The sequence below is a fragment of the Colletes latitarsis genome, chromosome 4, assembly GCF_051014445.1.
Source record: "Colletes latitarsis isolate SP2378_abdomen chromosome 4, iyColLati1, whole genome shotgun sequence".
In the NCBI taxonomy this organism is placed as follows: Eukaryota; Metazoa; Arthropoda; class Insecta; order Hymenoptera; family Colletidae; genus Colletes; species Colletes latitarsis.
Window position 1 is genome coordinate 39,392,122 of NC_135137.1, and position 27,783 is coordinate 39,419,904.

Sequence of the window (27,783 nt, forward strand, 5' to 3'; positions counted from 1 at the left end):
TCTCGATTGCGTTACGAGACATCGATGCGTGCACGAGCGCGGTACGCATCGGACACACGCGCGTTCCGGCTGAAATGCTTTTCATTGATCGCTTAATTAGGGCAAATTGCGGCGCAGACGTTACAACCCGAGCAGTCTTACCGTCTCACAAAGAAACCTTAAACGATGATAGAGAAAGAGCCACGGATCGGAGGGTCGACGTTGAAATATTGATGGAACTACCGGCATTGTCAACGATCGAGAAGATTTCTCTTCGGCTGACCTTGATGATTTTAGAACGTGTACGCGACAAACGAGCGTGATTAACGCGAAGTTAATTGGGGACGCCGTCGGGTATCCGTGACACCGACTGTCTCGCTGTCACGTTTATTTCCGGACGTGCTCGCTGCAAAAATATCGTTCCACGAAACGTGCAAAAAGATCGACGTCGGGTCAGGGAGAACGTCGAAATTAGAAACAAAGCTAGGAACCGTAAATATTTCATTCGAGGGAGGAACAGCGTAAAGTAAATTGATACGTGCGCGACTCTCAGGTAAAAGCACGTGTTGTCTGTTTCCCAAGAAGTAAAAATGAACGTTCAGAATGCGTAAATCGACCCCTTGGAGCGAAACGCGTGGCACACGGGACGCTACCACCGCTTACGTCAACTCGAATAATCAATTGCATGAATTACTTATGAAAGGTTCCATTAAATGTCATACGTTGCGCGTAATTTATGCACGACGGTGCACCTCTGCATTTTAGCCGAGCTGACTTGGACGAACGATTTCCTAAAGAATGGATACGTCTGCTCTTTTCCCGGATTTAAACTCGCTGGAACCATTTAATTTTTATTTAACGCCCATTGTCTCGATACAAATATCTGTATCTTTTGGGACTTTTCTAAATGAACGAATAAATGTACGAGTCGCGGCGCGGAATATCGTTGTAAGAACCGCGTTCCAGAAAGATCGGTTCGAGCTCGGAGAAAGTCGCGTCGCGGATCGATTTCCTTTCCTCCTGATTCGAATTGAGTTCCCTCGCGAAATGACCGTGGACTCGGCTTGGACCTCCCTCGACGTTGGGAGATCACGGACACGAGTGCGTCGTCGGGACCGGAATCGGAGGTATTCAGGTCGACGCGATCGCTCGGCTGCGTTTCGTCGGCCGACTTTGTATCGTGTTATTTTCATCCAGTTTGGCACGTCGCTAGAATCCTTTCCGCACCCACGAACGGTGAAACCGCCTCAGACGCAGAATAAGAAACGACGGCGGATGGTGAGGGTTGTTGGGGAATAACGTGAGCCAGGTTATTATTGCGGACGAGTGTATTGCAATTCGTAAGGTACAAATAGTACAAAGGGTATAAGAGTACAAACATTGCGTAGGAACTAGAGTATGCGGACATAGAAAAAGTACAGTTTAAAGACGTGACGTAGAAGGGTATCTTTCGCGTGCACCCTTGTTCGACTCGCGAACCCCGAATTGCGCAAATCGTGACTTACCTCGTGGTTCGATCTCGTGGTTTTTGTTTGAATTTCGGCTAAGACTCGTGCCGAGATCGGCTGCAACATCGAACGGGCGGTCCCGCGAGCGAATCGAGCGCGTCTTTTAACGTCTCCGACGATCGTGGACGAAGTAGAAGAGAAAAAGGAGGCGGGGACGAAGTGGAGGGAAGGATCTCGACACGAGCCCCGATCAAAAAATGTTAACGTGTCGCGCGTAAATCCTATATCTGATAATACAATAAATATTATAATAGAACAACGCAATAATAAATATATTTATATTTTGTATATATATGTGTATATATTATATATAATATAGGAAGAAACATGTCGACACAACTAGCTCTAAACACCGAGAGGATCCGTTCTTTATCTCGTCGCTTATTCTTTTACGCGTTCACATATTTACAGCCGCCTAGCGGTTCGGATCGTATCTTACAAGAAATGAAAAATCAACCGATTCAACCGTGTGGAACGGCGTCGCTGAACGCCAGTTGTCGAAAGAAGCGTACAAGCGCGAAACGCGCGTTAACTGGGACGCGTACCCCGCGAAAACACGTACGTTTCGTCGCTCTGTTATCTTTCATCGGCCCCCATTTTCGCCGTTCGTTTCCCAAAGGACACGCACATATCGTCACTTACACACACACGCATTCACGCATTCTCGCCGAACGGTATTGCACACCGATCGATTCGCTCTACGGATCGGTCACGCTCTCCTCCAATCTTCCATGGCGACTGTCCGTTGAGCGTGCAACAAAGAAAAGAAACGAAGAAACACGCTCGAGTAGGTCGTCTCGGTTTGATTACGGTCGTGCTCGCTCTCGAGCGATTTCGATTCCCCCTATTCTCTCTAATTATCGGACCTTGGACAACGCATTCGACGGATTAAGGCTTAATGATATGATTCGCCGTTGTACTCTGTTGCTCTTTCCGCAAGTTAACATCCCTCTAAAAACTTTTTAGCTCTACGGTCTCGAGTCTATGGGAGTCTACGATGCTCCTGCACTAACGTCGCGTTTATGGACTAGGCTCCCCTCTTTGTCTCTCTACGATACGATTTCTTTTTTTCTACTTTTTTTTTTTTTTGGACTCGTGATTAACGCGCAACGTCGTGCGAGGAGCCGTTTGAAGAGTGTTGTACGGCTGGACTCGTGTAGGATAACTGTAACGTGCTTGCATGTCCGGCCTTCGAAGGCTTCTGCTCGCCTCGAAACACGAACATCGATCGATCGCTGGACGTTGCTGCGTAAAATCGAGAGAAACAGACGGACGGTTGGCTCGAACGTCCCTTTGGTCCATGAATTATTCGTATTTCTTTATTGTACTATTATCGCTCGCTTGGTTGAACTATCGTTTCTATCGTTTGTTCGGTCGTTGGAGCACGGCGCTTTAAGGTTTTTCGGATCGATAGCCCGGGGACGTCGATCGACGGTCTGTTTCCCTCGATCGGTAGCTTTTCGAAACATCTACTTGGACGCGAGAGACGCTATTTAAGTTGTAGTTTGTACTACGTGGAAGACGGATGTCCGTGAGAGTATTCGAGTAACATCGAAGGACAGATCGATCAGGGGTTCCGGGTTAACGCGGATTCGAATCGTTTCTCCAATCGCCTAAGCCAACGGGTCGCTTAGATTTCAGTCTTACGAACGTCGCGACCAAAGAAAAAGGACCTCTCTTCTTACTCTCTAATACCTTTCTCTCCCTCTCATTCGCTATTTCGATAGAAATCGTCTTATCGTGTATCAAACAGAATCTCGTCGTTCCCGAATAAATCCTAAAATCCTCTAATCGTCTACGCATCTAACCTTAGTAAAAAAGAAAAAATTGTGCGTCATCGATTGTGCCACGTTTCTCCTCGCTCATCCGTCGATCGATTATCTCGTCGCGGACCAACCATTAACGAAGTCGACGTCTCGATACAACTGAAATTAGAAATCTAGCTAGAGCAACGAACATAGGACGAACGGGCTTCGAAACGCTCGCAGCGCGTACTCGAGGAGCGTCTGTTCCGAAAATGTTCGAGGGACGAAGAAGACTTTGGGCGACCGTGGCTCGATTACATGAAGTAAACCGGATCGTTCTCCGTAATGGCGCCCAGCCTGGCCGGCAGGGTGTTCGGTCTCTGTGGAGCCGGTGTGGTTTTGTTGCACACGACCTCGCGCGACCCCTTGCGTCACATGTAGGTCGGTTTCACCTTGTACGCTCTTTTCCACACCTCGCATAGGCAAACGGTGCTGTGAAACCTGTAGAAGATCGCCAACGGCATCGAGACGTGGGTGATGATCGTCCACGCCCACAGGCCGTAGAAGTGCAGCTGGACCGGGTGCGACTCCGCCCGCGACTTCTCCAGAGTGTTGATCGCCCACATCGCCAGATTCGTAACCAACAGAAACGTGACGATCTCTCTGCCCGGTTTACGTCTGATCTGCTTCGCGGTGGCGACCGTTCGTCTCGACGCGTCCAGGATGAAGATCGTTTGCAAGGTGGTCTGCACGACGCTCGCCAGCGCCGTCACCAGCACCAACACCGTGTGCTTTGCCAACGTAAATTGGGCGCCGATGATCGTGAACGTCGAGTAGATGAACGTGCCGGTTTGAGCGGCCACCAACAGGATGTTGTCCAGCTCTAGGTTCCTGGTTCCGTCGTAGCGGAGCTTCCGCATCTGGAACATCCCTATCAGCGTGGCCATCGTCGACATCCCGTACAACGTCAGCTCGCAGACGTTCACCTCGGTGACTGCGAAGCTGACCAGCTCCGGGCGCGATATTAGTACGAAGAACAGGATCAACGAGATGATCGTCAACACCAGGATCAGAATACCGACAAAGAGGCCCTTGTGGGCGCGGGCACAGTCCACGCTGTAGTGGTGCGGCGATCTCCTACAAGAACCCACGATTAATTTAAACGGTTGCAAAATCTGAATTATTCCAAAGATGATAACGAAACATCGATCGTCTCGATGTCGGATTTACCTGTAGGCGTGGGCGTGATGCCGCGATCCTGTGAGCGTTTTAGGCGGGGAGAACGCAGCCTTGGATATGTTCTTCCACATGACGTAGAGGATCGCGGCGCAGATCAGGCTGTATTCTATGGTGCAGGGAAAGAGAAACGGGCTCGCGTCCTGAACCAGCGAGCCCATTATGTTGGTTCGACGGCACTCGAACATGTGATGCGGTCCTTTCAAGCCCCTCGGAAGCCTCAGGTGTTCCCCGTGGTGATAGTGACTCTGTCCTCCAAGATGAAGACTACCCTTCGTACCTAACGTCATTTCAGTTTCAATTTCCGGAGGCTCTGTGATACGTTTTAGGATTTCCAGTTGTATAAAGCTTAGCGTATTCGTACCTAATCTGTGGGAGATTCGCAGAGAGTTGTTTTCCGGATTGTAGAACGTCAGTATCTCGTGTTTCGTTTCCTGGACGAGAACGTTCAGCCAAACGGACAGATTCGTGCCAATCATGTGCATCAGCCCGAAACGCGCGACCACCCGATGACGATAAACTTTCATTTGCTGTTGGTAAAAAGAACAGAGATTAATTCGCCTGGGAATCGTGAAACAACGGTGCTCTGTCGAACATAATAATTGTCGCGAAACTTGGAGTCGTTGCACGGCGAACGAGATCGAGATCCTCGAGGAATCTGCGAAAGCTTTGATGAAAAGCGATCGAGGACGGCGATAGACATTCATCTATCGCGGCAAAGGAAACGGCAAACTGCCGGGGAAGCGCCGGACGACTCGTGTTCCAGTATTAGTTTCAGGGTTGTTCACCCTTCCGTTTCATTAACCTTTCACCGATGGTTCTCGTTTTGCATCGACGCTTTCGCCCTTTCATTACGTGCCGTGCACCGATTTCTGCACCATCGTCGCTGCCCGTTATTTTTAGCCCCCCATCATCCACTAAGTTACGGTGACGACTCCCCTCGCGATTATCTTACGCGATCGTTTCGCAAAAGATTAAACAATTAACAAAGAGCAGGAAACCAACGTGCTTTCTACATTATCAGCTAATTTTCCCAATACAGAGACGCTTACTTTAATCGTCGATAGAATCGAATGGGAACGATACGATTGGACAACGAGTCGATTGCTTTTCTGCAGTTCCTCATCGCGGGATGAATATCGGATAATTGATTCCAGCATGCTTGACCGTAATACTAATTGGTTCTCTGGGCAAATATCTGTTATCCGAGATCTCGAGTCCCGCTAACGAGGATAGAGATACTCGATAGAGTTGTTTCATATTTCAACAGGATCCTCGTTCTCGTCGAACAGGGATCTCGAAACATTACGACGCGTTAATCTATAAATACACTATTCTTGTACTTTTGTACGCGACAAGTGTCTCTTCCCTCGTCCGGACCCCGGTTAGAACCCTTAGATTCTAACATACACCGAGCGTTTATGTTAGTGTTTCTACTTATAGTACAAGCACATTTAATTGTTTTAAATGGCTAAATAGGTTTTATTTTCGACATGACCCTCGATCGACGACCTAAAAATGACGACGTGTAAGCATCCAGGGTAGCTCACCTCGTTGTTCAGAAATATAAAGTACATCTGGATGAAGATGAACGCCATCCTGGTGGCCGGTGTGAGGGCCATCATGATGTTGTGGCACTTGGTGTTCTGCTCCAGCTCGAAGTATTGTCCGAACTCGAGCCCCGAGTAGATCATGGAGCCGATGCCGAACGCCACGGCGCCCATTCGAAGGTAGAAGCTGCCATAGTGCTGCGCCGGTCTTACGGCGGCCACGTGCGGATAGGCGGCGTCGACTGCGTCGCTGTCGCCGCCGGCGCCGCTCGACGATCGCGACGAGTCCAGGTCGCATACGTCCTTTTGCTTCTCTTCTCATGCAAATTTATGGTAATCGGCCGGTTAAGATTAATGCGATTTTAACAGGGACCGAGCTTGCTTCCCGTCGTCGGAAGCGGATTGAATGCGAGCGAGCGACCGAACCGCGCGCGGAGGCTGCTGAATTTACGACGAGGTTACTGTCGTCGATGATTCCGCGGTGATTCTTTGACCCTTCGAACCTTTGCCCCTCCGGGGATACGGGAACGCGAGAACTTCGTCCGTTCGTTTTATCGTCGCGAGATTTTCTACTCTAGATCGGATAAATCGACGACAAACGCAATTAGCAACACCGACGCCACCGAGCTTTCGAACTCACGATCGTTTCAATTTACGCGGAGGGCGAATATCGGGCGTGAAAGTTGTGGAATTCATAGCGGTTTGCGGCCTGAAATGTTTTTATTGAGTGGTGGCAACGGGAACCCGATTCACGAGCGATCGCAAGCGACGTATAGATTTAATGGCGGCCGTTTATCGGTTAAGGGAAACGGGAGCGTTAGAGTCGTCTGTGCGGTAAGGGATTACCTACTCGTAAAACAACACGCCGCGGACCTTCCTGAAAGTCAATTTGAACATTTCACTCCATTTGCCTATGGATCGAATGGAGATTTATTAAGAGCGAATCGGTCAGAATCGCGATCGACTTACTTGACTTGGGCCTGCTGTCGCGGACCAGCGTGGTGTACGTGTAGACGAGGAAGATCATGCTGCCGAAGTAGAGGTAAAGGTAGAATCCTTCGTAGAACGACGGCGGTATGTAGGTGGATATTACTTCCGCCATGGGAAAGGCGATTCCCATGACGACCAGCAGCTTTCCGTAGAGAGCGCTAAACGTCGTCGCCAGGGCGTCGCTGCGCAAGAAACGGAAATTGTGCTTGAACCAGAGCCGAGTTCGCGGGATTGCGGATTCGACTTTCCGTCGTGGGGAAATGGGACTATTTCCGGGATCGTACCTGTTGTGGGAGTTTTCTCGGACGACGAGCCTCTCGCCACGATTAACGATTACAACGGCGTTCATCGTCGTGGTAAAGTACGAGTTCGAATTCATCCGCGCTGGCGGGCGAAGCATTTAGCCGAATTGTTTCAGGCTGATTCTCCGTAAGCGTAACGCAGGCGGTCGGAACGGTAACGGGCGAAAAAGAAACGCACCGGCCCCGGAATGAAATGTCGGGAAGCGTCAGTGGAGATACCATTGGCCGCAAATACATCCACCCCCGTAAGAATTGGCTCAATTACGGGTAATCGCGTGGTCGACCGTGCGCGTGTGTTTGATTCATAAAGTACCGGTAATTGAGGTGCAGACGTCGGTCAGGATAACACGGAGGATCACGTGAAATTTCCGTGGTGACCGGCATATATTCTCCCCCCTTCGCGTTGATTCACCGGCAATGGAAACGAGTCAAGATGAAATCGTGGCGATTCGCTCACCGTCGCGTTCAACTAAATTCCAGCGACACCTCATTTTTTCGCTCGTTCGCCTAGAAACGTTAGCAAAGTAATCCGTACAACTCAATATTCGTGGCTCGTTATTAGGTATCGTTACTTTCGGGGCCAAATACGAAGCACGCAATTATTTATTTCACACCAAACCTACCACGACCGGTCATCTGACCGGTTGAATGATTTATATTTTTTTGTAAAAAAACTGGACAAAATTTGGTATCAACTTCTGGTTAGTTTCCCATGTAAATTGAAAATATATGTATAGCAAAGACGAAAGGAGAGAATTGTCAATTTCTACTGGCATAGAACAGTCTAATAACGCGTATTAAAAATAGTTCAACTTTAGACGCGTGTAGTTCCGAAGCTACTAGAGTTTTATTAATTATTGAGGCATTGTTAGCGGCGGCAAGGCCTCCCCTTTAAAATGGCTTTTGGTTTTTGTCGATCCGACTTTCCGTTTTCGAGATATCGTAATTTATGTAAAGAGGTATTTTTTAAATTCCACTATCCACGCTCTCGCCACCTTAGAGACGTGCATTATCGCGTATTAAAAATACCAAAACTTTAGACGCGTGCAGTTCCGAAACTACTAATGTTTTATCCATTATTAAGGCATTGTTAGCGGCGGCAAGGCCTCCCCTTTAAAATGGCTTTTGGTTTTTGTCGATCCGACTTTCCGTTTTCGAGATATCGTAATTTATGTAAAGAGGTATTTTTTAAATTCCACTATCCACGCTCTCGCCACCTTAGAGACGTGCATTATTGCGTATTAAAAATACCAAAACTTTAGACGCGTGCAGTTCCGGGACTACTAGTGTTTTCTTAATTATCAAGGCATTGTTAGCGGCGGCAAGGCCTCCCCTTTAAAATGGCTTTTGGTTTTTGTCGATCCGACTTTCCGTTTTCGAGATATCGTAATTTATGTAAAAGGTAATTTTTCTTAATTCGACTATCGCTGTCTTCGTCTAGCGCGTCGGACCTCCTTGTCGCTCGTGCGTCGCGCTGACCTACCCTACGGACGTGACTGCCGTGACCTAGTTCCCCGTAGTATTTCCAAGAATTTACTACGCGTTACTATTTACGCGCGCGCGTAGTCATTCATCTCGCGTCAATGAAACGTAAACAAACTTCGGTCCGTCGTATCTCCGAAACTAGCCACCGCATCGACTTGAAACTAAAATCGCTATATCTCCGGAACTAATTGAGCTATCTACTCGCACGAACGCTCATTTTAAAGGGCATTTCATCCCCTATCCGATGACTATACCTGCTACTATAATTTTTGCTGTCTTCTATGTTTATTTTAACATTTACTTTGACACTATGCATCAAACGAAGTTTTAGCAATTCCTATTGATCCTATGACTGGTGCGCGATAAAACTAGATCATAAATTGTTTGTTTAATTCAAAATGAATTTAAATTCGTATACAGGGTGTTTGCATAATTACTATACCATTTTTTCATAAATAATTGTTTTCTCCGGAATTAACTACGGTATCGACTTAAAACAAAATTCGTTTTCAAGGGCGTTTTATCTTCTATCCGATGAAAATTACAAAATTTCGACGTAGTTTATAAATGTTGTAACTCACCATCCGAGCTTCTTCCACTTCCGGTCCTCGGCGACGTCGAGGTAGGTCGGGGCCGGGTAGCACACCGCGGAAATCGGCTGCGAGGAACATGGTAGTGCCAAGGCGAACTGGGGTGGCCGGTGGGTGCGGGAGGGTAAGCTGCTGCTGTGTCTAGACAGCGTTTCCGGCGAAACGATTACCGCGGACGGCGAAGCCGGTGACGGTAGCGCACCCGGCAGTCCTGGCCAGCTGTACAGACCGTGTTTCCTCATTATTTCTCTGCTCTGTCCTTGCCCGATCGATTCGTTATTACGGGGATAATTACGATACTACGTTGCTCGGGATACCTTGAACCACGCTATCAAAGTAGCGCACCTTCTACGTCGCCCCCTGATTCCTCCGCTTCCGCTGTCTACTGCAACGATCGCTGTGCGCTTTACCACCGCTTCCCCATTCGTGAAACCTTTTTTACCCAAAGCAAATCGATCTCTGACATTTATTTACCAACCCTTTTCATAGAAAACTCTATTATCCGAACTAATAAAGAAAGGTTCCATTGTATTTTCATTCGTTTAGCTATGCAAGCTAAAAATCCAGAATGTTTTGCGTGAGATTTGGGTAATTGCAACTTATTTGTCGCTGACGATTTAACGAGACGCGATTGGCGTCGCTCGACGAGCAACGACAGCCAGTTTCATGGCTCCGAAGTTACCAGTAACTGACTTAACCGTATCGCCGATGGGCGGACCGTCGACGGAAACTCTCCTAAACGAATTACGAGGACCGCGTGACGACGCGAAATCGCTTCGACTCAAGGCGGTAATTCGCGTCGAACGGTTTCGAGCCGAATGGATTCGCGTGGAAAGCGACGGAATTGAACTAATTAACGAATTAGGAAAACCGATTAAATTTGTCTCGCGCTCGATGCGTTCCAGCACGGTGGACACTTTGAAAGCGACAAAGACTCCGCGACACAATGAAACCGAGGTATATGAAATGTGATCGCTCTTATCTGCCCTCGCCGTTCGCGGTTCGCTTTTGTATACATTCGGAATACGGAGAGAAGCGATGGAGGAACGGCCAAAGCGAGTCAAACACGATTAATATTCGATCGTCTGGCGCATTTACCGGATATGTGGGCTTTTCCAATAACGACGACGGGAACTCTTTCGTTCTGAAACTCGAAAATGTTTTGCTTCGCAAAGAATCATCCTCGATGCTAATTGTACCGCGAACAATGGAACATTCTGAACCCTCGAAGTAATTTACACGATGTTTCAGCCCTAGTTTTCGGCCTCGTACTCGCTCGGACATGGAAAGAAGCAATTAACCGTGGCTGGAAAATATTTTCCGACCCGTTTTCTTCGTGGAGCTTAATGAAACCGCGCTCGCGGGGCCGCGAGTTGCGACGCTCATTTGCGTTCCATCTTTTTCTTTTTTGCCTGGAAAGCGAGAGCAATTAAACAGGGGCGTGTCGTTTTTAATTTGCTCGATTACTCTTCCCCTCTCTTCTCCAGGCCCGTTTCGACTTGGATCTTGTACGCGTTGCGCGTTGCTCCACCGATAAACTCGCGGTGTTTCTTTTCCTAGCAGCTATCGATTCGTAGAACGAAATTTTTAAACCGATACTCAGGCTCCCGTGGCTACGTCGAAACGATCGACGTCCAATTTCGCGTCGTCGTTCGTCCGCTCTGGTAGCGCAATCGCAGTCCGGCTGAAAGTTTCGGGGAGCACGAAGGGGAACTCGCACAGGAACGGTCTCTCTCGTCTAATTTAAGGTCAACGCGGTGCCGTAACGTTTGATACACTTGTCACATTGACACTGGCTGCAGGAAGAGACCCACTATAGCTCGGACGATTTCGTGAGCGTCATTAAACGACGACTTTCCAACGTCGGCCGTTTATCTAATGATAATCCTGACCGATCCCTCTAATCTGACGACTAGCGAAATACAGGCGGTTTGTTTCTCACAACGTGGGCTTTTTGGGGCTGGTCTACCCTCTTACGCCCGCTGGAATCCTCGTGGAACGCGTCGCGTTACCATGGAATTTACGGCGACAACTTGTCCTCGGGACTGGCTCGTCCTGCCGGAGCCGAACAGGAAGGACCCGTAAATTATTTCTCTGCCGCGATATTGCGTGGACGTATCGGGGCGAGATTTCAATTTACCGCGAAGTGGATTCGCCCCTTGCCTCTCCGCAGACGCGCCTTTTGGGGGTGGGTAAAGAATATTCGAGTCCCTGTGAAAAGGGTTTCTTCGATTTTCACGGCACAAGAGAAAATTGCGCCCTCGGAAGCCTACGCGAGGCACAAAAACGATGAAAATAAGAATATAAAGCTCTTTTAATCAAACGTTCTTTCAAATAGCGTGAGTTCGTACGAGTTTCGAATCGAGAAAATCGCATTTCCTACTATGGCTGCCATATCCGTCAATATCTGTTGCTTAGTAATGGTTGAACTTTTATAAAGGAACCATAGAAACGAAAAATAGTAGAAAATAATTTGTTTAGATTGGCCAGCATTGTCCCCGGATTTAAATATAATTGAGAACGTATGGGGATATCTGTTAGGGCAAGTGTACACAAATAACTGCCAATTCTCGTCTCGAAAAGAATTCATAAACGTAATTGAAACAGAATGGGAGACCATATCACTTAATTACATCGATAATTTGTACGAACCAGTACCATCGTGATATAAACTATTAACGAATTTCTTTTTTTACAGCACATGAATGGCCGTAAGGAAATCAGAAACAGGGTTAAGATTTTCTTTTGCGACGAGAGTTCGCCTCTGAAAGCAGTGCCTGGGCGTTTCACGATATTCGTTGCACAATTCGCTTCGTCCAATATTTCTGGAGCTCTGGTTCCACATTTCCACCGAAAAATTACGCGCATAAATAAATAGCTTGCGTTCGCCCCTGTTGAAACGCAGTCATCCACAAAGCGTCATCCAGCCCCTTTAAATACAGGGTGGCTCGTTAAAACCCCGAACACCCTTCGCTGTTTTATGGAATATGAAAAAACATGGTCTACCGAAAACTGTGGAAACTTACGATAACAATAGCTCTATGAATAGAAGCATTTGAGGACCTTTTCTAAATTTAATAATTACCGAGACTTGCAATTTTAATCGTCATTAAAACGCTATCATTCGTGTAAAGAGACTACGGACAGAATCTACTAATTTACGCATGATTCGTCTTCTATTTACACAGAAAAACGATGCAATTTTCGACCAACACGATCGAGGAACGAGGTGGTTATTTTTGCCTGAAAATATTAAATGTCAGCAGAGTTGGGTTCGTTGAAGGGGTTGTAAAGTTTGAGGGTGACCCAATAAAATAGGAAAAAGAACGCGGGAGGGTTCGTAACGGGACACTCTGTATATCTGAAATCGGTAGATGGTTGTTCCGCGCGTTTAAGAAGGTAAACGAGGCGCTGCGTAAAACGACCTACCCCTACGAGGCAGATAGTAGGCGGCGAGAGGGAGGCGGATAAGTTTCGTCCTTTTGACGAGATAGGAGGGTCACTCTTGCTCGCGCGCACACGCGCCCTGAAAGGGAAAAGAGGGAAAGTGAGTGGTGAGCTCTCGGGGAGAGATGGAAGAACGGGGAGGAGGGTGCGGGGAGTCGGCCCTTGGCTCGGAGCTTTTTGAAATAATCACGTAGTGTTGGAGAAGCAGAAGAGCGCGAGAGGGTGTTGCCGGACGAGAGGGAGGCGCGCGAGGGCACTGAGGGGTTGATTCAGTGGCTGAGTGCCGTTCCCTCATTGTGGCACGAGTGTATCCGTGGCTCGAGGACTCCTGGTCCGGCTCACCCTTGTTTCGGTCGCTCCGCCACTCCGCCACCCCTTCGGGGGTATTCCTCAGGAATCTGCTTCTTCGCATCTTCCCGTTCTTTTCTTGCGCGATGCTCCGACTCCCGCGCCTCAACGGACCATTTTCTTAATCGTTTCTTCGACGCGTAAATACCCCGTAAACGTTTCGTTCCCTCTGCGCCAAAGGATGAACGAGTTATCGTTACTTGTTTATTTATTTACGGGTAAAGAAATATTTATACAAATAAAATAGAACGAACAGGCGAGATTTGACAAAATATTTGGACACGTTTCACGCTTTCCAAGCGTAGTGATCGAGTCGAGAACGAAGTAAAGAAACGTATAAATACTTAATCGCGATGCCGTACTCGATTACAGCGGGCATCTCGGTCTCTCCCACGCTGGGGATTACGTTTCGTCGGAGGGTGAGATTGGCTCGATACAGAGAACGCTCCCCGCTCACAAATATTTTAACGCTTTCCGCTATGCTGTCCAATTTTTTCCCTCGATACTCGAATCGAGAGCGATTGCTACCTTGATTGTAGAACTGTTCGAAAAATTCTGACGCTCCTGGAGCCAAAAATCCCGTCCGTCGTCGATCGACGGGAGCCTCAGAATCTGAAGGATTTCGTATGTTCCCTGGCGATTGAAATTCCGTATCGAAAAGCACGAGGGGCACGTCGTGCCATCGGAAATCGCAGACAGACGCGGTGCGTGGGTGTGCGCGCGCGATTTTAGGATTCCCGGCCAGTCGTCCCGTGGAGAGGACCGGCTCGGATCGATCCGCGGTTGGCGGGACGGAATCGTGGTACCTGAGGGAGGTCTCCTTGATGAGCATGTCCGTGACCTTGGCTGGTAGTTTCCTCGGCCGTCTCGACGGAACGCAAGCTGCTGAACACACCGACGGATAGCACAGTCACGGCCCTTGCGGCTCGTGTCACGGCACTCGCGGACCCCGCATAACAAACTGAGGCCCTGCTCTATCCTGACACCGCGACCCTCTCTGTCTCTCTCTCTGCCCCTCGTTCATCATTCCCCGTCCCCGTGCCGCTCCTCCATCGGACCGTCTCTGGACACACGGTCGTTTGATAGCGGGCTCGTTACCCGAACGAGATTCGCAGTGGCGTAACGCTCGCGGAAGGACCGACCGCGATTTTCCCACCAGAACTCGATTTTACGGCTCGCGCTTCGACCGCGCCGGGACAATCAGGACGATCGAAGGGTGAGCTTAAATTTTTCAATTTTTACGCTCCACCGTCCTTCCTCTTCGGTACCCTCTTCCGTAACGCGTGCAGTTTTGCAAAGGAATCCACGAGTCGGAGGCTACCCTTGCGCGAAAGGATTCCAGCGGACGAAGGAGTCGAGGCTCGAGCTACGCTGATCGAATCTGCATGCAAATCGAGGGAACAGGTCTCCCTGGTCTCGTCCGGGACGAAGGACGGTTCCGGTGAAACGGGAAGAGAGGGAGAGCGAACGGGGAGAGGGATAAGGCACGATCGGAAGCGAGAGAGGCGCGCACGAAGGTCGTTTGTTGGCCATAACGAAGCGACAGGTCAATATTAACTTCGGCGCCGCTGGCCCCGTCGCGCGCCCGCGAAATTCGCGTTCGATATCCGCCGGAAGCAATCGAGTTCTGCCGGAACGGAGGCGCGCCGCCCGCCAGATCGATGGATCGATGGAAATTGATGTTCGAAGCGCGATTAATCGCACGATTCGACGCGTCGCGAAACGAGGAAATGAACGGATCGAGCGACCAATCAAGCACCGGTGATCGCGTATCGGCGGGACGCGATTAATATCCTCGAACAGGTTTCGTAACAAGCGCGTTAATTGCTACGACGAGCCTCCTCGTTACCGTCGCGCGACGATACGCCTTTGACGCGCGACTCCTTTCGCCGCGACTCGCTGATTAGACTTGCTAGAACCAGCCATTTTGCAGATTGAGGTCAGTGTTTCGCTTTGATCGGAGGATCTCTGTTTCGATACCCGTTACGGGAACGCGTTTGATCGTTTCTCGATTTTCTGACTCGTGTAATGCTCGAGCGATTGTCTGCCAACGATTCAATTGGACGGATTAGACGGGTTTGCCACGCAACAGCGTAGTGTCGGTGATTTCTAAGACACGACGCACGAGTACGAAAGCAAAGTACTTTAGTTCGTGTATAGTACGATCTAACGCTGTAGAACATATAAAAAGTAAATACGATCGATCGATTATGAATCTGTTTGCCAGTAAAGTTGAATCGAATCTTGCGTAGCGAACAGATTCCATTAGGGAAAAGGATCTCCGTGTCGTTATAATGGTCGTAAAATGGCGTTTAGGTGACAATAATGTTTCCTGACGGAGTACTTTACTCGAAGCTCCACTGTCAAGAGGGTACGTCGAAAAGCGTACGGCAAGGGTTCGGGATAATATTGACCCTGACTGGAGCGATGTCGTTTTCACGGATCAGTCCACGTTTTGGAGATTACATGCTTCCAATATGAAAATTCTGTTAGTCTTTCTTTTTAACGCAGACATTCAGCGAACCGTTAAACGCCCAATAAAAATTCCTGACAATTCACATGCCCCGTGCACGATTAAATTAGAAACCTCGCAGTTACTTTTATTCCTCTGAAAGATTAAAGCTGACGATGTCAAGGTGTTAGTACTCGTGTGTCATAGTAGCTCGAAATTTCGTAAGGATTATCGGCGAAACCGTGATTCGGGATGCTCGGAAGTCGAGTGGAAATTGATGGAGCAAAGTGGAGATGCTTCGGAAACGATTTTTCACGATCAAGTTCAATCGTCGGCGGAGATACAAACCGCTGCCGGTTCCCTGCTGGATACCAGACTCGAGGGATGCGCGTTAATCGTGGACAGTGAGTAATGTCCCGTGGCTGTGACTAGTGGCGGTGGTCATTCGAATGAAGAGACGAGGAGAAACGTGCCCGTTTAGGGGGAGCCGTAATTTACATCGTGACGTTACGTACGAAACACGTAGCGGAGAATAATTGACGCCAACCTGCAAGAACCTTCCCTGAGGATGGTAGTTTTGCGAATAAAAATATTCAGCGAAGAGTAGGGAAATAGTGCTCCAAGTATCTGGCACCGATAACAAGTCTTTGAGGAAATAATTTACAGTTGCGACGATGTTGCGCGCGATGGCGTCAGAATCTCCGTGAAAAATCGACTCTGACCGGAGTTTCCTCGCGCGTTTCCACCGTGCCATTACGCTCCACGAGTGAGTAATATTTTTCCTCCCTGCACTCTGTATTTTTGTACACCGCGACGCCGTGATCCGAACGTTCATTTTGTTCACCTACTTAGCTTGGCTCCGTGTATTTTTTTTCTTTTATTATTCTACCCTCGCACTCTGGCTGAAGAGACTTCGTCTGAACGAGACGTATGGGGATTCGTTAACGTCAGGTCATACTCCCGGCAAGAAACGCAGACCGGAAGAAGCGGTGCGCGCGTCGAGGCTGGCATAAATCGCTGCCGGGTCACTCCTCGCGATTTTTGAAGTCGAAACGCTTTCAAAGACGCTGTTTCCAATCTGAATATTACACGAGGTCGAGGGAGGGACGAACGGCCCATTAAAGACGTTAGTTGCGCGTCGAGAGGATGAAAAGAACTCGCATGCATGAATATATGTCGAACGGAGCCTAGGCAATTCGGTTCGCTTTGTTGTAGCATTTACACTCTGGCAGCGTTGCGTTTCCGCGCGATGGAAAAAGGGGACCCCGTGGAGTTGCAGAGATGTCACAAAAAAAAGAAGAAAAAAAAAAAAGAAATTGCAATTAAAACCGAAGGCTGTCAGATCCGGATTAAATTACCCCCGTAACGACGGTACCGCGTACAGCAATTTCGTAGCATGGCGTTTCTGCGTACTCACTCTTGCGGGGCGAGCGTGGAGAGCTGGGGCGGGGTTTGCTGCGCCGGTTTCTCCGCTTCCGTGTTAATTATGGGGCCTTCGGGTGTTCGCATCGCGGCCTCCATAGCCGCGGCCTCCTCCTCCTCGCGCAGCTCCTCGGACGCCTCTTCCGGGATCGTGGTGATGTCCTCGATCGGTGGAGGTAGCTCGTTTCCGTTCTCTTCGAGGTGGTTCTCCATCATCGGATCCGAGTTGTTGTCCCCCAGACGCGTCACCTCCTCGATGTCCGAGTCGATGCCCTGTTCAACCAAATCACTAAATGACACCACCAACGAGCAAATTTAACGTTAAGAAGATGCGAACTTTAAATTCACCCCGCAGGGAACCGAGAGACGACACGCTTATTTGTCAGATCGTTCATCCCGAATGTTAGCAGCGGATGATCCAGGATCGAGCTGACGAAAAGACTTTCGGGAAGCTCGGCGGAGGAGGAATCGTGGGTTCTTATTAATATAAATTTACCGTTCGCTGTAGCGCGACAGGAGTTATCTATCAGGGATTATCGAGGGGGGTTAGTACCTGAGCAAAGTCCATGTAGAAGGAATCTCTGGAGTCGGAGCTGCCCCGGCGGAGCCGGAGGCTGAGATCCGGTGAACTCTCCCCCATCTTCCTTATCTCCTTTCTCGCTTCTCCGCGTCCCTTCGTGTCGCCTTTCCTTCCTCTCCGATCTCTCCCTCGTGCCTCGGCTTCTTCACCCCTGTGACGCTACCAACCCCCTTTGTCTTTTACGAGCTTCTTGCTCCACGGTCGGGGAATTCTAAAGAGGGTGGCCCTGCACACACAATCCACCGAGTTTGCAGGCTGAAAGAATCGTCCTTGAATGACAGATCGTCGTCTCGTTCTATCATCTCTACCCCCTGTGCTACGTTCTTTCCCTATCTTTCTACGTTTCCTTTTTTACTCTCTAGCTTTCTCCGTCTGGCGCGAAGAACAAGCGTTCCTTCGTCGTCGACGCGATACAAAAATGTCCCCGTCGAAAGAAGAGTCGCCGAGTGGTCGTACGTGAGACCGTGAATGCCGACTCCGGATCTCTGAATATCAAACTTCCGGCGCGCGAATTAAAATTTCACCCCCCTGCCGTGCCACTTTCGACCCCGGACGAGGAACTCGGGAAACAACGAGAAACGAGGAAACTCGTCCTGCTTCGAAACCAACGGGCCGCGAACGCGCACGATTTCGACTCGTTCGTTCGTTTCTGTCGGAAGGGTCGTCGATCCGCTAATTTCTCAGAAACGAACCGACCCTTTGAGACCGTTCCGGCGTCGGCGATCGACTCTCGCCGCGGCTGCGGAGGGTGCGTCTGTGGACTTGGCAAACTCCGATCGTCGGTTTCGCGCGGGTAACTCGTCGGTAGGCGCGATTATCAGGGCTACCGACAGAGGAACGACTCCGTTACGTCGAAACTAATTACGGAAAGCTAGGAAATTCAATCGAGCCTCCCGTTTGTCTTCGAGTTAATTGCCTTAGCCGCGACTCCGACCGGCTGACTTTAATTAAAACTAGGAGACGTTTCTCCGGTCGCTCGATCTCGCGACGCTCCGATCCCCGACGGAATCGAACGCTCGGAAAAATCTCGTTCGCGCGAACGAGCTTCTTTCCCGCGACTTAATTAAACCGGAGGGTTCGAGAGGCGACGATCGACGTCCCGCGACTCGCGGAGACAAGACTTACGTACTTAACGGCATAGTACCGCGGTTTCCAAGTCTTTGGCGAACTCGGAGCTCCGGTTCTCGTTGACTCGCTAACAAGATATTCCGAAAAGTAAGCTTCCACGGGACACGTTACACCGCAGACTTGGTCGTTCAAACCGCGTATTGCCTCCCACGCGGCGCAGAATGTTACCCAAGCATGCTCGCAGTATTCGAATATTTCGAGAGGAATTTCTACAATATTCCGGCAGTCGTTCCGTTTCCGCCATTTGCAATGTTTCGAACGCATTATGGTAACGTCTAGACGAAATTGGAGGAGGGTACAATAAATTTTAAGGGGATGTTTTAGTCTAATACGGAAATAATACGACCGTGTACGTATTTAGAATATTTTCAAGGCACCGTTTCTCTAAAATATTTTTGTGATATTGCAAAATTGATGGCAACGTCTGAATATCGTCACAGTATTTACGGAATATTCCGAGCCGTACGGGCAAATATTGTTTCTGCTTCGATATACACGAAACTCTATTCCCCTTTCGAACAAACTCGCGTCTCTGGAGACGCAAACCACACGCAACCTTCGCCGTTCGCGTTCTACTATTCGTTGGAAATTAGTTGTAAACGTTTTCCCGAAACCAATGTTGGCCAAAAGTTATTTAGAATAACGAATCGCAATTTTGATACTCGTCGCTTGACAGCTACTTTTAATCAGGGCAAGCAGTTGATCTTCTTTTAATAATTATTCATTCGTTATTGTTATCCAAATAAAATTTCGTTCGAATAATGCTCGACAGTGGTCGAAGGATACCAGGATTACCACCCTCCGCGGAAAGTTAGCGACGAGCAGGGATGCTTTGCATAAAAGTCGAGGGTGTTCGAAACACGAGGGCGTCGTCGTACCTTCAGGAACATTTGTCTTCCTGTGAGCGATCCAGTCGTGGACCAGCGAGACGTTGCTTCGCCAGGACCTCCGAGCCCCGGAACGTCAATGAACATTCTTCCTGTTCGGGATCGCTCAGAACGCTATACCGGGTCGGACCCTATCGTTCCCCGAACGTTTTATGGCTCGCGTACGTGGCATCGAATATTTCTCCATCGAACGGCTCCCCGTGCACGTTACGGTAATACTACGGGGCGTGGGAGAGATAAAGCGGGGTAAGACGCTATATCTTTTCCTCGGTCGAGCGGAGTCGGAAACATTTCGGACGATCGCCGTTGGGGATCTCCCGGGACGTTGCCGCCGAACGCTATTTTCCTTGCTTCGATAATAGAACAGGCTGGTCTCGTATCTCTTCGACGCCTTATTTCGACTATTTCTGCGGATATATTTTCATCAATTCCCCGCAGAGGATTCCGTTCGATCGCATCGAGTAATCGGAGGCACGTACGCGGGAATGCGCGGGATCGTAAACGAAACCCAACTAGTCACCGCGAATTATTGCGCGGCTTTCGGGCGACTCTGGTAAAACGGCGCGTTGCGTGAAACAATTTGAAGAACGTGTCCGGGAATCGATACTACGATTCTATATCCGGCGATGGAAGTGTAATATTTCCAGCAGCGGGTGGTCGTAGTTGCGCTTTTCCCGGCGAGCCGCAGCAACGATTTCCCATAGCTCGATTTCGCGTGCCGGGAAACGTAGGTATTTCCGCGTTCATGCTCGCCGGCCGTTGGCTTTCCGCGTCGATGGCCTGTTTTGATACTTTACTTTGTACGGAAACGCGATTAGCGGGAGGTCCGCGACACGCGATATTTAGCTGCCCGTATCTCTGGTCGGGTAATTACGATTTCATCGAGTGAGCGAAAATAAGGGGATAATGGCCGTGAGTAAAAGAGCAAAGGCAACGATCCACTTACGGGGTCTGTGAAGTTCTTACCGCCGGACGTTCTCCGCGCAGCGTATCCTCGGCTCATCCCCCCGTGTCGCGGGACGTTTCGTTTTCACTTTCATCCAGCGGCACGTAGTCACTGCTGCCCTCCCTGGCGGACATCCGATCGCGGCAGCGGAGCCGTCAGCTCGCCTCTGGCACCCGGAACCTCCGCGGTTCCGTGCCCGGACGCGAAACGGTCTCCAGCCACCGCACGAAACCACCCCACTCGCGACGGTAAACACACGCAGTGAGCAACGTGGGCCACGCACCGCACCGTTCCTCGCTACCACGGGCTTTCACGCGGTCCTCAGAGTGCATTCACCGCCGGAGGTTGCTGCACGCGCTAGAGTGCACGCGAGAATCCGCCGCGCGGCTCGGCCGCTGCGCTCGGTCGCCGCGCGTGCGAACTCGCGACCACCGCGGGGGATGTTTTCCTCTTTCGATTAATCTCGCGGCCGGCCGGCCTGGCCCGCGCACACGGCCGGAACTTGTTGAGCGACCTTGCGACGGGAAAGTGTTTTTTCCACCGAGAGGGTTCACGGACAACGCGCGATCAATCGTCGCGAGCCACCGAAACGAGCCGCCCAAGTGTCAGTTCGGCAGCCCCCGAAGGGCGCGCCACGCGAACCATCGACATCCTGACAGAGTCGCCGGGCTGCTGCGATGGCCCGGGCGTCGCGACGACAGCGCCTGCGACGCCGCCACCCGTCACGCACCGACCACGGCGGGCACCCCGGCCAGGACCGTACCAATCTCTCGCACGACCAATTCCAACATCTTTTTACAGAGCTAGCCGCGTGTCTACGCACATCGAGGCCCTCGACGCGCTAATTACTTTCCCACGGAGTTGTCCATTGGTCCGATTGTTCCGAATAAATTCGTTTTAATTGAATATTTCATCCGCAGGATAGTTGTTTTACGTATCGTATTGAAATGATTCACGAGGTCTGCCTTGTTCCATCGTGTCCTCGAAGGATTTTAAGGTACTAGTTTCTTAAGGTTGTCCAAATTGGTAGAAAGGAGGATCAGAAGGGAAATAGGACCCATGCTGGATCAAACACTTTACTCGTACTATAATACATTCCCTAAAGAGAGTAGACTGTCTGAAATATTAAGGCAAAAGTGACAATTAAATCCCCGTTTTCTTCCTTTTGTAACTTTGTTTTACGGATAAACTGAATGAAAGTACCGAATCGATCATTTAACAAATGATTTCTTTTGTTACGATGAATTGCGTAAATTGAATTTGCGCGGGCTTTCATTCAGCACCCGGTGCCCTACTCACACATGCCAGATCACGCGTACGTGAGCTCGTAGAGTTTCGGAAAGTCGACAAAAGCAAACTGACGCATGCCCTCTTTCTCGATTATTCCGAAGCTGCCCGAAGCAATTTCGGTCCGCCTCGTGGGAGTCGAGAGAGAAAGGCTCACACTTCCCTTCTCGCTCTTGAACAACTAATATCCGACCTCCTGTCTACGACATACGATTCGGAATCTCGACTGCCCAGGTATTTTTACTTGTCTTTCCTAGAGTTCATTACTGAACTCTGCAAATTACTCCTGGTTTCTATTTGCCTCTGATGGCCTCTGATGACCAGTGCTGACAAAATTACAGAACTCCCGACAACTTTTGACACCATACAGCGACTCTTACTGACTGCTCCTGATTACTACTTGCCTCTGCTGGGCTCTGCTGACCATCGCTTATATTTCTGACAACCTATAACGATTACTACTGACTTCTGCTAACATCTGTTGGTCTTTGCTGATCTCTGTCAGCGTGTGCTTGTCTCTGCTGAACTTTCCTGGCCTCTGCCGAACGTTACTGACCACTGCAGGTATTTCTGATAATGTATAACGATTAATACTTACTACTGCATGCCCCTACAAGTCTCTGCTTGCCTTTGCAGGTTTCTGCTTGCCTGTGCATGCCTTTGCTGGCCTCTGCTGAACACTGCTGACCACCCCTGATGCTTCTGACATCGTATAACAATTACTACATGCTACTGTTCGCCCCTGCTGATCTCTGCCTGCCACTGCATGCCTCTGCTCGTCTCTGCTGACCGTTGCTGACCACCTCTGATACTTCGGACAACATATAACGCTTACTACTTGCTACTATTCGCCCCTGGTGATCTCTGCTTGCCACTGCTGGCCTCTGCTGACCACCGCTTATATTTCTGGCAACGTACAACGATTACTACGACTCCTGCCACCCTCTGCTGACCTCTCCCAGCATCTCCCGACCTAAGCTGACCTCTGCCAACATCTCCCGACGTCAGCTGACCATCGCTGACCACTGCTGACCGTTGCTGACAACTTGTCACATGATATAATATAATATAATATGTTTATATGTATTAAAGTTTTGTATAATGTAAATCTATGACAATAAATGATATAATTTCAAAGTATTCAATGTGTTCTCATCATTTTTTACCGTCCTTTTCCTCTCCAAATCATTCCCTTACCTATAAGATGCGTACCACCTTCTTCGCAAGTTCACCAGCATTTTAGAAATGTTCCGGAAACTTTGGAAATCCGAATTTGACCTTGACCTTGACCCAGTTTCGAAAGTGGGTCAAGGCCATTCGAATCTTAGAAAAATTCCGAGCAGTTTGAGAATCCGGATTTGGCCTTGACCCAATTTCGAAAGTGGGTCAAGGCCATTCGAAATTTCAGAAATCTTCCGGCCGACTTGGAAATCCGGATGGCCTTGACCCAATTTCGAAAGTGGGTCAAGGCCATTCGAAATTTCAGAAATCTTCCGGCCGACTTGGAAATCCGGATGGCCTTGACCCAATTTCGAAAGTAGGTCAAGGCCATTCGAAATTTTAGAAATCTTCCGGCCGACTTGGAAATCCGGATGGCCTTGACCCAATTTCGAAAGTGGGTCAAGGCCATTCGAAATTTCAGAAATCTTCCGGCCGGCTTGGAAATCTGGATGGCCTTGACCCAATTTCGAAAGTAGGTCAAGGCCATCGAATCTTAGAAAAATTCGGGGCGCTTTGGGAATCAGGATTTGGCCTTGACCCAGTTTCGAAAGTGGGTCAAGGTCACCGGCATTTCAGAAAACGCTCCGGGCACTTTGGAATTCCAGTTTTAAGTAGAGAAACGGTTTCTTATAACTAAGGGAATAATGGGGAGGGGAAAAGAAAGGTAAAAGTGATGAGAACACATAGAATTCTTTGAAATTATATCATTTATTGTCATAGATTTACATTATACAAAGTTTTAATACACGTACATCATGTTAGAAGTTGTTAACAAAGGTCAGCGTGGTCAGCAGGGGCCAGCAGAGGTCAGCAGAGGGATGCAGAGGCATGCAGAGACTAGCAGGGGCAAGCAGTAGCAAGTTGTAATCGTTATACGTTGCCAGAGGCATCAGGGGTGGTCAGCAGAGGTCAGCAGAGGTCAGCAGAGGCTGGGAGAGGCTGACAGTAACCAGTCGTAATGTTTATACGTTGTCAGAAGTAACAGGAGTGGTCAGCAGCGGTCAGCAGAGTCCAGCGGAGGCAGGCAGAAGTCAGTCGTAATCGTTATACGTTGTCAGAAATATAAGCGGTGGTCAGCAGAGGCCAGCAGAGGCTGGGAGAGGCTGACAGTAGCCAGTCGTAATCGTTATACGTTGTCAGAAGTAACAGGAGTGGTCAGCAGCGGTCAGCAGAGGCCAGCGGAGGTTGGCAGACGTCAGTCGTAATCGTTATACGTTGTCAGAAATATAAGCGGTGGTCAGCAGAGGCTGGGAGAGGCTAACAGTAGCCAGTCGTAATCGTTATACGTTGTCAGAAATTCCAGGAGTGGTCAGCAGCGGTCAGCAGAGGCCAGTGGAGACCTGTAGACGGGAGGTCGGATATTAGAGAAGGGAAGTGTGAGCCTTTCTCTCTCGACTCCCACGAGACGGTCCGAACTTACTTTGGGCAACTTCGGAGAATCGAGAAAGAGGGCATGCGTCATTTTGCCTTTGTCGGGTTTCCGAAACTCCACGAGCTCACGTACGCGTGATCTGACATAGTGTGGGAGTGCACCTTCGGTGCCTTTCTGGCATCTTTGAATTGGAGGGAAACGAAAGCGCCGCACATGCGCCCGACACTACTATGGGAAGATTAGTGCACCGTTTGCAATGTCCGAACGATTCCGTGTGAAAAACAATCTGATGCATTTAATGGTCCGGAAGAACCGATGACTCGATCAATTCTCGATGTGATTTCATTTAGATTGCAAATAGAACGCCCCGGTCCCATTGATACGGTTCTGAATCTAACGAAATGTTTCTACGAGGAAAATACACAATGAGATGCGTGACTTTCACTTGTTGCACCCCTGGAGTGAACAACGGGAAAAAATCAATGGTTCGTGTAATATAATTTCTTTATTTGTTCGTTCCATCGTGGAACGTTTCAGTATAATACAATATACATGACTGACATTATAATTATATTTCTCGTTTGGGGCATACAAATAATATCGACACTTTTCTGGTGATATAATAAAAATAACCTGATGCATAGATATTTTTCTACCGGTACTCGTATTATTTCTATATACTTACGTAATGCAGGATCGAACGTTATTTCTCGATTTCTTATACGCACAGCAAACCAAGAAATAAAATATGCATCACGTCTTTTTTTTTTTGTTTGCTTAAAAATATACCTCCGCGCATCATACGATCGTTAATCTGTGTTGACATAAATTTACATCACAGTGTAGAGACAGTGTATTGCGTTTGAATGTGGTATTCGTGTATTAATTTCCAACGCATTTTTGCCATGCGAGACCTCCGCAAGATATGGATACCATAACGTATATTACAACCTAGATAATTTGTAGGTTCATTTACATTTATATAGGATTGAATACTAGATGTCGCGGGTGGCATTGATACTTACGATAAGGATAGTTCCGATAATTACATAAATTTTGACGTTCTTCCAAAATAACGAGCGCGCTAAATTTCTGCTGGTTTTCCTAAACGTAACAGACTGAAAACGATACGTAACGATAGCTGCCCTTTTTCGATTGTTAGCGCATATAAGAGTAGAATACGTTAGTAGATTAATTTTCGCTTCGTACTTACATTAGCAGATAAATTTTCCGTCTTACATACAAGAAGGTCTAATCGTTCGCCGCGCATTTTTAAGGTATCGATGTTTGTTACCATTATATCTTTCAATTCGTCTATATCGCCATGAACTTTGGACAACATGTCGATGTTTTTATTCGACTCGTGATAATATTTCTAAACAAAGAATGCTTATATGAAGAAGCATAAAGTGCGTACGATCAAAAAAAACGTTTCTACATACCATTTGATTGTCCAATACTTCGCTAAACTCTGTATTCATCGCGTATGCAACTGCAGTTTGGGCGCCATCGCCGTAAATAGTTAGAAACATTTTTTTAATTTCTGTAAGATACATAAATGCCCTGGTCTTTTGGAACTCCTGTAATGGAAACACATTATTTATTTATACATTTTACGTCCAATTTTCGTAAAGGCATTTTACAATTTTTTCGATTACTCACATTATCCGTTATGCACATATAAATAATATTATTGTAACAAATGTAATGATATAAATACGCTCCCTGCGAGTACGTCAACATGTCATTGTGCGGAGGAATTTTGGCCAAAATTGTTTCGGTCACTTCTTCAAAGTTTCCAACGCAGGTAGCATGTTTTGCGAGTACAGTTTGCCCTCTGGCCACCACAGAATATAAAATGGGCATGGTGAATGTCTGCAATAGAGTTAAAATATTAACTTAGGTCTGTATAGCCATTATAAACTGACAAGCACAAGGTCATGAATCCAGAGAAATGTACCCACCAAACAATAATGTTATGTTCGCAGTTAAGCTTCTTTATCTGTTATCGTGCTGAGTAATACTGAAAACAAGATATTGCCACACTAGCACACAAAAAATACGAATAAAGGTGGTCAATACTGCTTGAACAACAAAGTAACTTTAGTACATATAAACAAAGATAGTCAAAAGAAAGATACAGAGAGGGGGCAACTCTGTTCATAATACGCCATAGTTTCTAACCTTCAAAGAATACTAGACTCTTCAATTAATTTGTTATTTATGTTTAAAAGATGTTCTAATCGATAGTAAAACATAGAAGCATCACGAAGTAGTAACTCACATTCGCATTCATGGATATGAACAATCAATAATTTTTGCGACCAACCTCAAGGAAATCGAATGACTCAATCGTAAAGGGACGATCGTTTCTTTGTTTCAATATTCCTCGTATCTGTGAAATCAACGATGTTTGAAAACACTCTTTTGAAAACGCATCAGTGAACAATGCGTTCAATCAGTATGCTGTCACTTCATAGAAAAAGATTTAAGGGAACGAAAACACTTATTTTGCAGTCTAATGACACTTGCACAACTTGTGCTTGCAATGACAGTTGACCAGAGATGTCAGGTTAAGCATCGGGTGCACTACTCACACTATGCCAGATCACGCGCATGTAGCTCGTACAATTTCGGAAACTGGACAAAGGCAAACTGACACATGCTCTCTCTTCGGAAACGTGGGATAGTTCATTACTTTCAACGCTAGATGGCGCTTATTTATCGACCTCAAACCCTCTGGTGCTAAAACGCCCAAGTTTGTCGTGGAATAGTTCGTTATCCTCAACGCTAGATGGCGCTTATTTATCGACCTCAAATCCTCTGGTGCTAAAACGCCCAAGTTTGTCGTGGAATAGTTCGATAGCTTCAACGCTAGATGGCGCCTATTTATCAATCTCACTACCCTCTGGTGCTAAAACGCCCAAGTTTGTCGAGAAATCCATCTAGCGTGGGTAAATGGCTGTGCAAATCATGTACCATCGATGGGTTACACTTTCTTTAACTTATAGACAGGGAGCATCACTGACAAACTAAACGGACATTTAAGTCGGCAAGAATGCAATCACTTATGTAGACACTACTGTAGGTATTATAATAATAATAAGCTTTAGACATTATTCTTGTCAGAAGACACCGTTACCCTGTGTCTTAGGTTATGGATGTCTTCTAACAGGAATAGGACTGTTCCTAGACACGTTTGGGCCTATAGCGTTAATAGTGAAGCATTTACAAGTGTTAATGTGTTGAATACGTGCTTGAAGTAACTTGTTCATTTAAAAAAAAAAATGTATAATACGCGTCATTTA

General features: G+C 48.0%; 2 protein-coding genes across 9 annotated transcripts; both read right to left on the minus strand.

Moving 5' to 3' along the window:
- Nucleotides 1-1,289: 1,289 nt before the first annotated feature.
- LOC143341336 (proton channel OtopLc) lies at nt 1,290-21,286 on the minus strand. 4 transcript variants are annotated; one of them, XM_076764215.1, is made up of 10 exons: nt 20,616-21,286; nt 17,608-17,860; nt 17,050-17,327; nt 9,377-9,604; nt 6,988-7,190; nt 6,869-6,895; nt 6,019-6,332; nt 4,833-4,998; nt 4,463-4,748; nt 1,290-4,366 (listed from the first exon to the last, which is right to left on the minus strand). In XM_076764215.1, the coding sequence occupies exons 2-10, from the start codon at nt 17,692-17,694 to the stop codon at nt 3,664-3,666; spliced, it is 2,292 nt and encodes a 763-aa protein (XP_076620330.1). In that variant the 5' UTR covers nt 17,695-17,860; nt 20,616-21,286; the 3' UTR covers nt 1,290-3,663. The 4 variants fall into 4 exon arrangements, with proteins under 4 accessions (XP_076620330.1, XP_076620328.1, XP_076620331.1 ...); XM_076764213.1 differs by having other exon boundaries at nt 1,290-4,369; nt 20,616-21,274; XM_076764216.1 differs by lacking the exon at nt 6,869-6,895 and having other exon boundaries at nt 1,290-4,369; nt 20,616-21,250.
- Nucleotides 21,287-24,961: 3,675 nt separating this feature from the next.
- Nucleotides 24,962-27,112, minus strand: Vamp7 (vesicle-associated membrane protein 7). Of its 5 annotated transcripts, none has more exons than XM_076763115.1 (7): nt 26,805-27,112; nt 26,440-26,498; nt 26,138-26,350; nt 25,918-26,055; nt 25,689-25,850; nt 25,501-25,593; nt 24,962-25,426 (listed from the first exon to the last, which is right to left on the minus strand). In XM_076763115.1, the coding sequence occupies exons 3-7, from the start codon at nt 26,339-26,341 to the stop codon at nt 25,358-25,360; spliced, it is 666 nt and encodes a 221-aa protein (XP_076619230.1). In that variant the 5' UTR covers nt 26,342-26,350; nt 26,440-26,498; nt 26,805-27,112; the 3' UTR covers nt 24,962-25,357. The 5 variants fall into 5 exon arrangements, with proteins under 5 accessions (XP_076619230.1, XP_076619229.1, XP_076619231.1 ...); XM_076763114.1 differs by having other exon boundaries at nt 26,760-27,112; XM_076763116.1 differs by having other exon boundaries at nt 26,440-26,659; nt 26,760-27,112.
- Nucleotides 27,113-27,783: the final 671 nt, after the last annotated feature.

Coding starts and splice junctions, on each gene's coding strand:
- Vamp7 (XM_076763118.1), bottom strand. CDS start 26,341: ATGCCCATTTTATATTCTGTGGTGGCCAGAGGGCAAACTGTACTCGCA. Junction 26,056..26,137: donor ATATGTGCATAACGGATAAT/GTGAGTAATCGA, acceptor TTTCCATTACAG/GAGTTCCAAAAGACCAGGGC. Junction 25,851..25,917: donor AAGTATTGGACAATCAAATG/GTATGTAGAAAC, acceptor TTCTTTGTTTAG/AAATATTATCACGAGTCGAA.
- LOC143341336 (XM_076764213.1), bottom strand. CDS start 17,694: ATGGGGGAGAGTTCACCGGATCTCAGCCTCCGGCTCCGCCGGGGCAGC. Junction 7,191..9,376: donor AAGTGGAAGAAGCTCGGATG/GTGAGTTACAAC, acceptor TTTCTTGCGCAG/CGACGCCCTGGCGACGACGT. Junction 6,333..6,868: donor CGCGGCGTGTTGTTTTACGA/GTAGGTAATCCC, acceptor TTGCATGAGAAG/AGAAGCAAAAGGACGTATGC.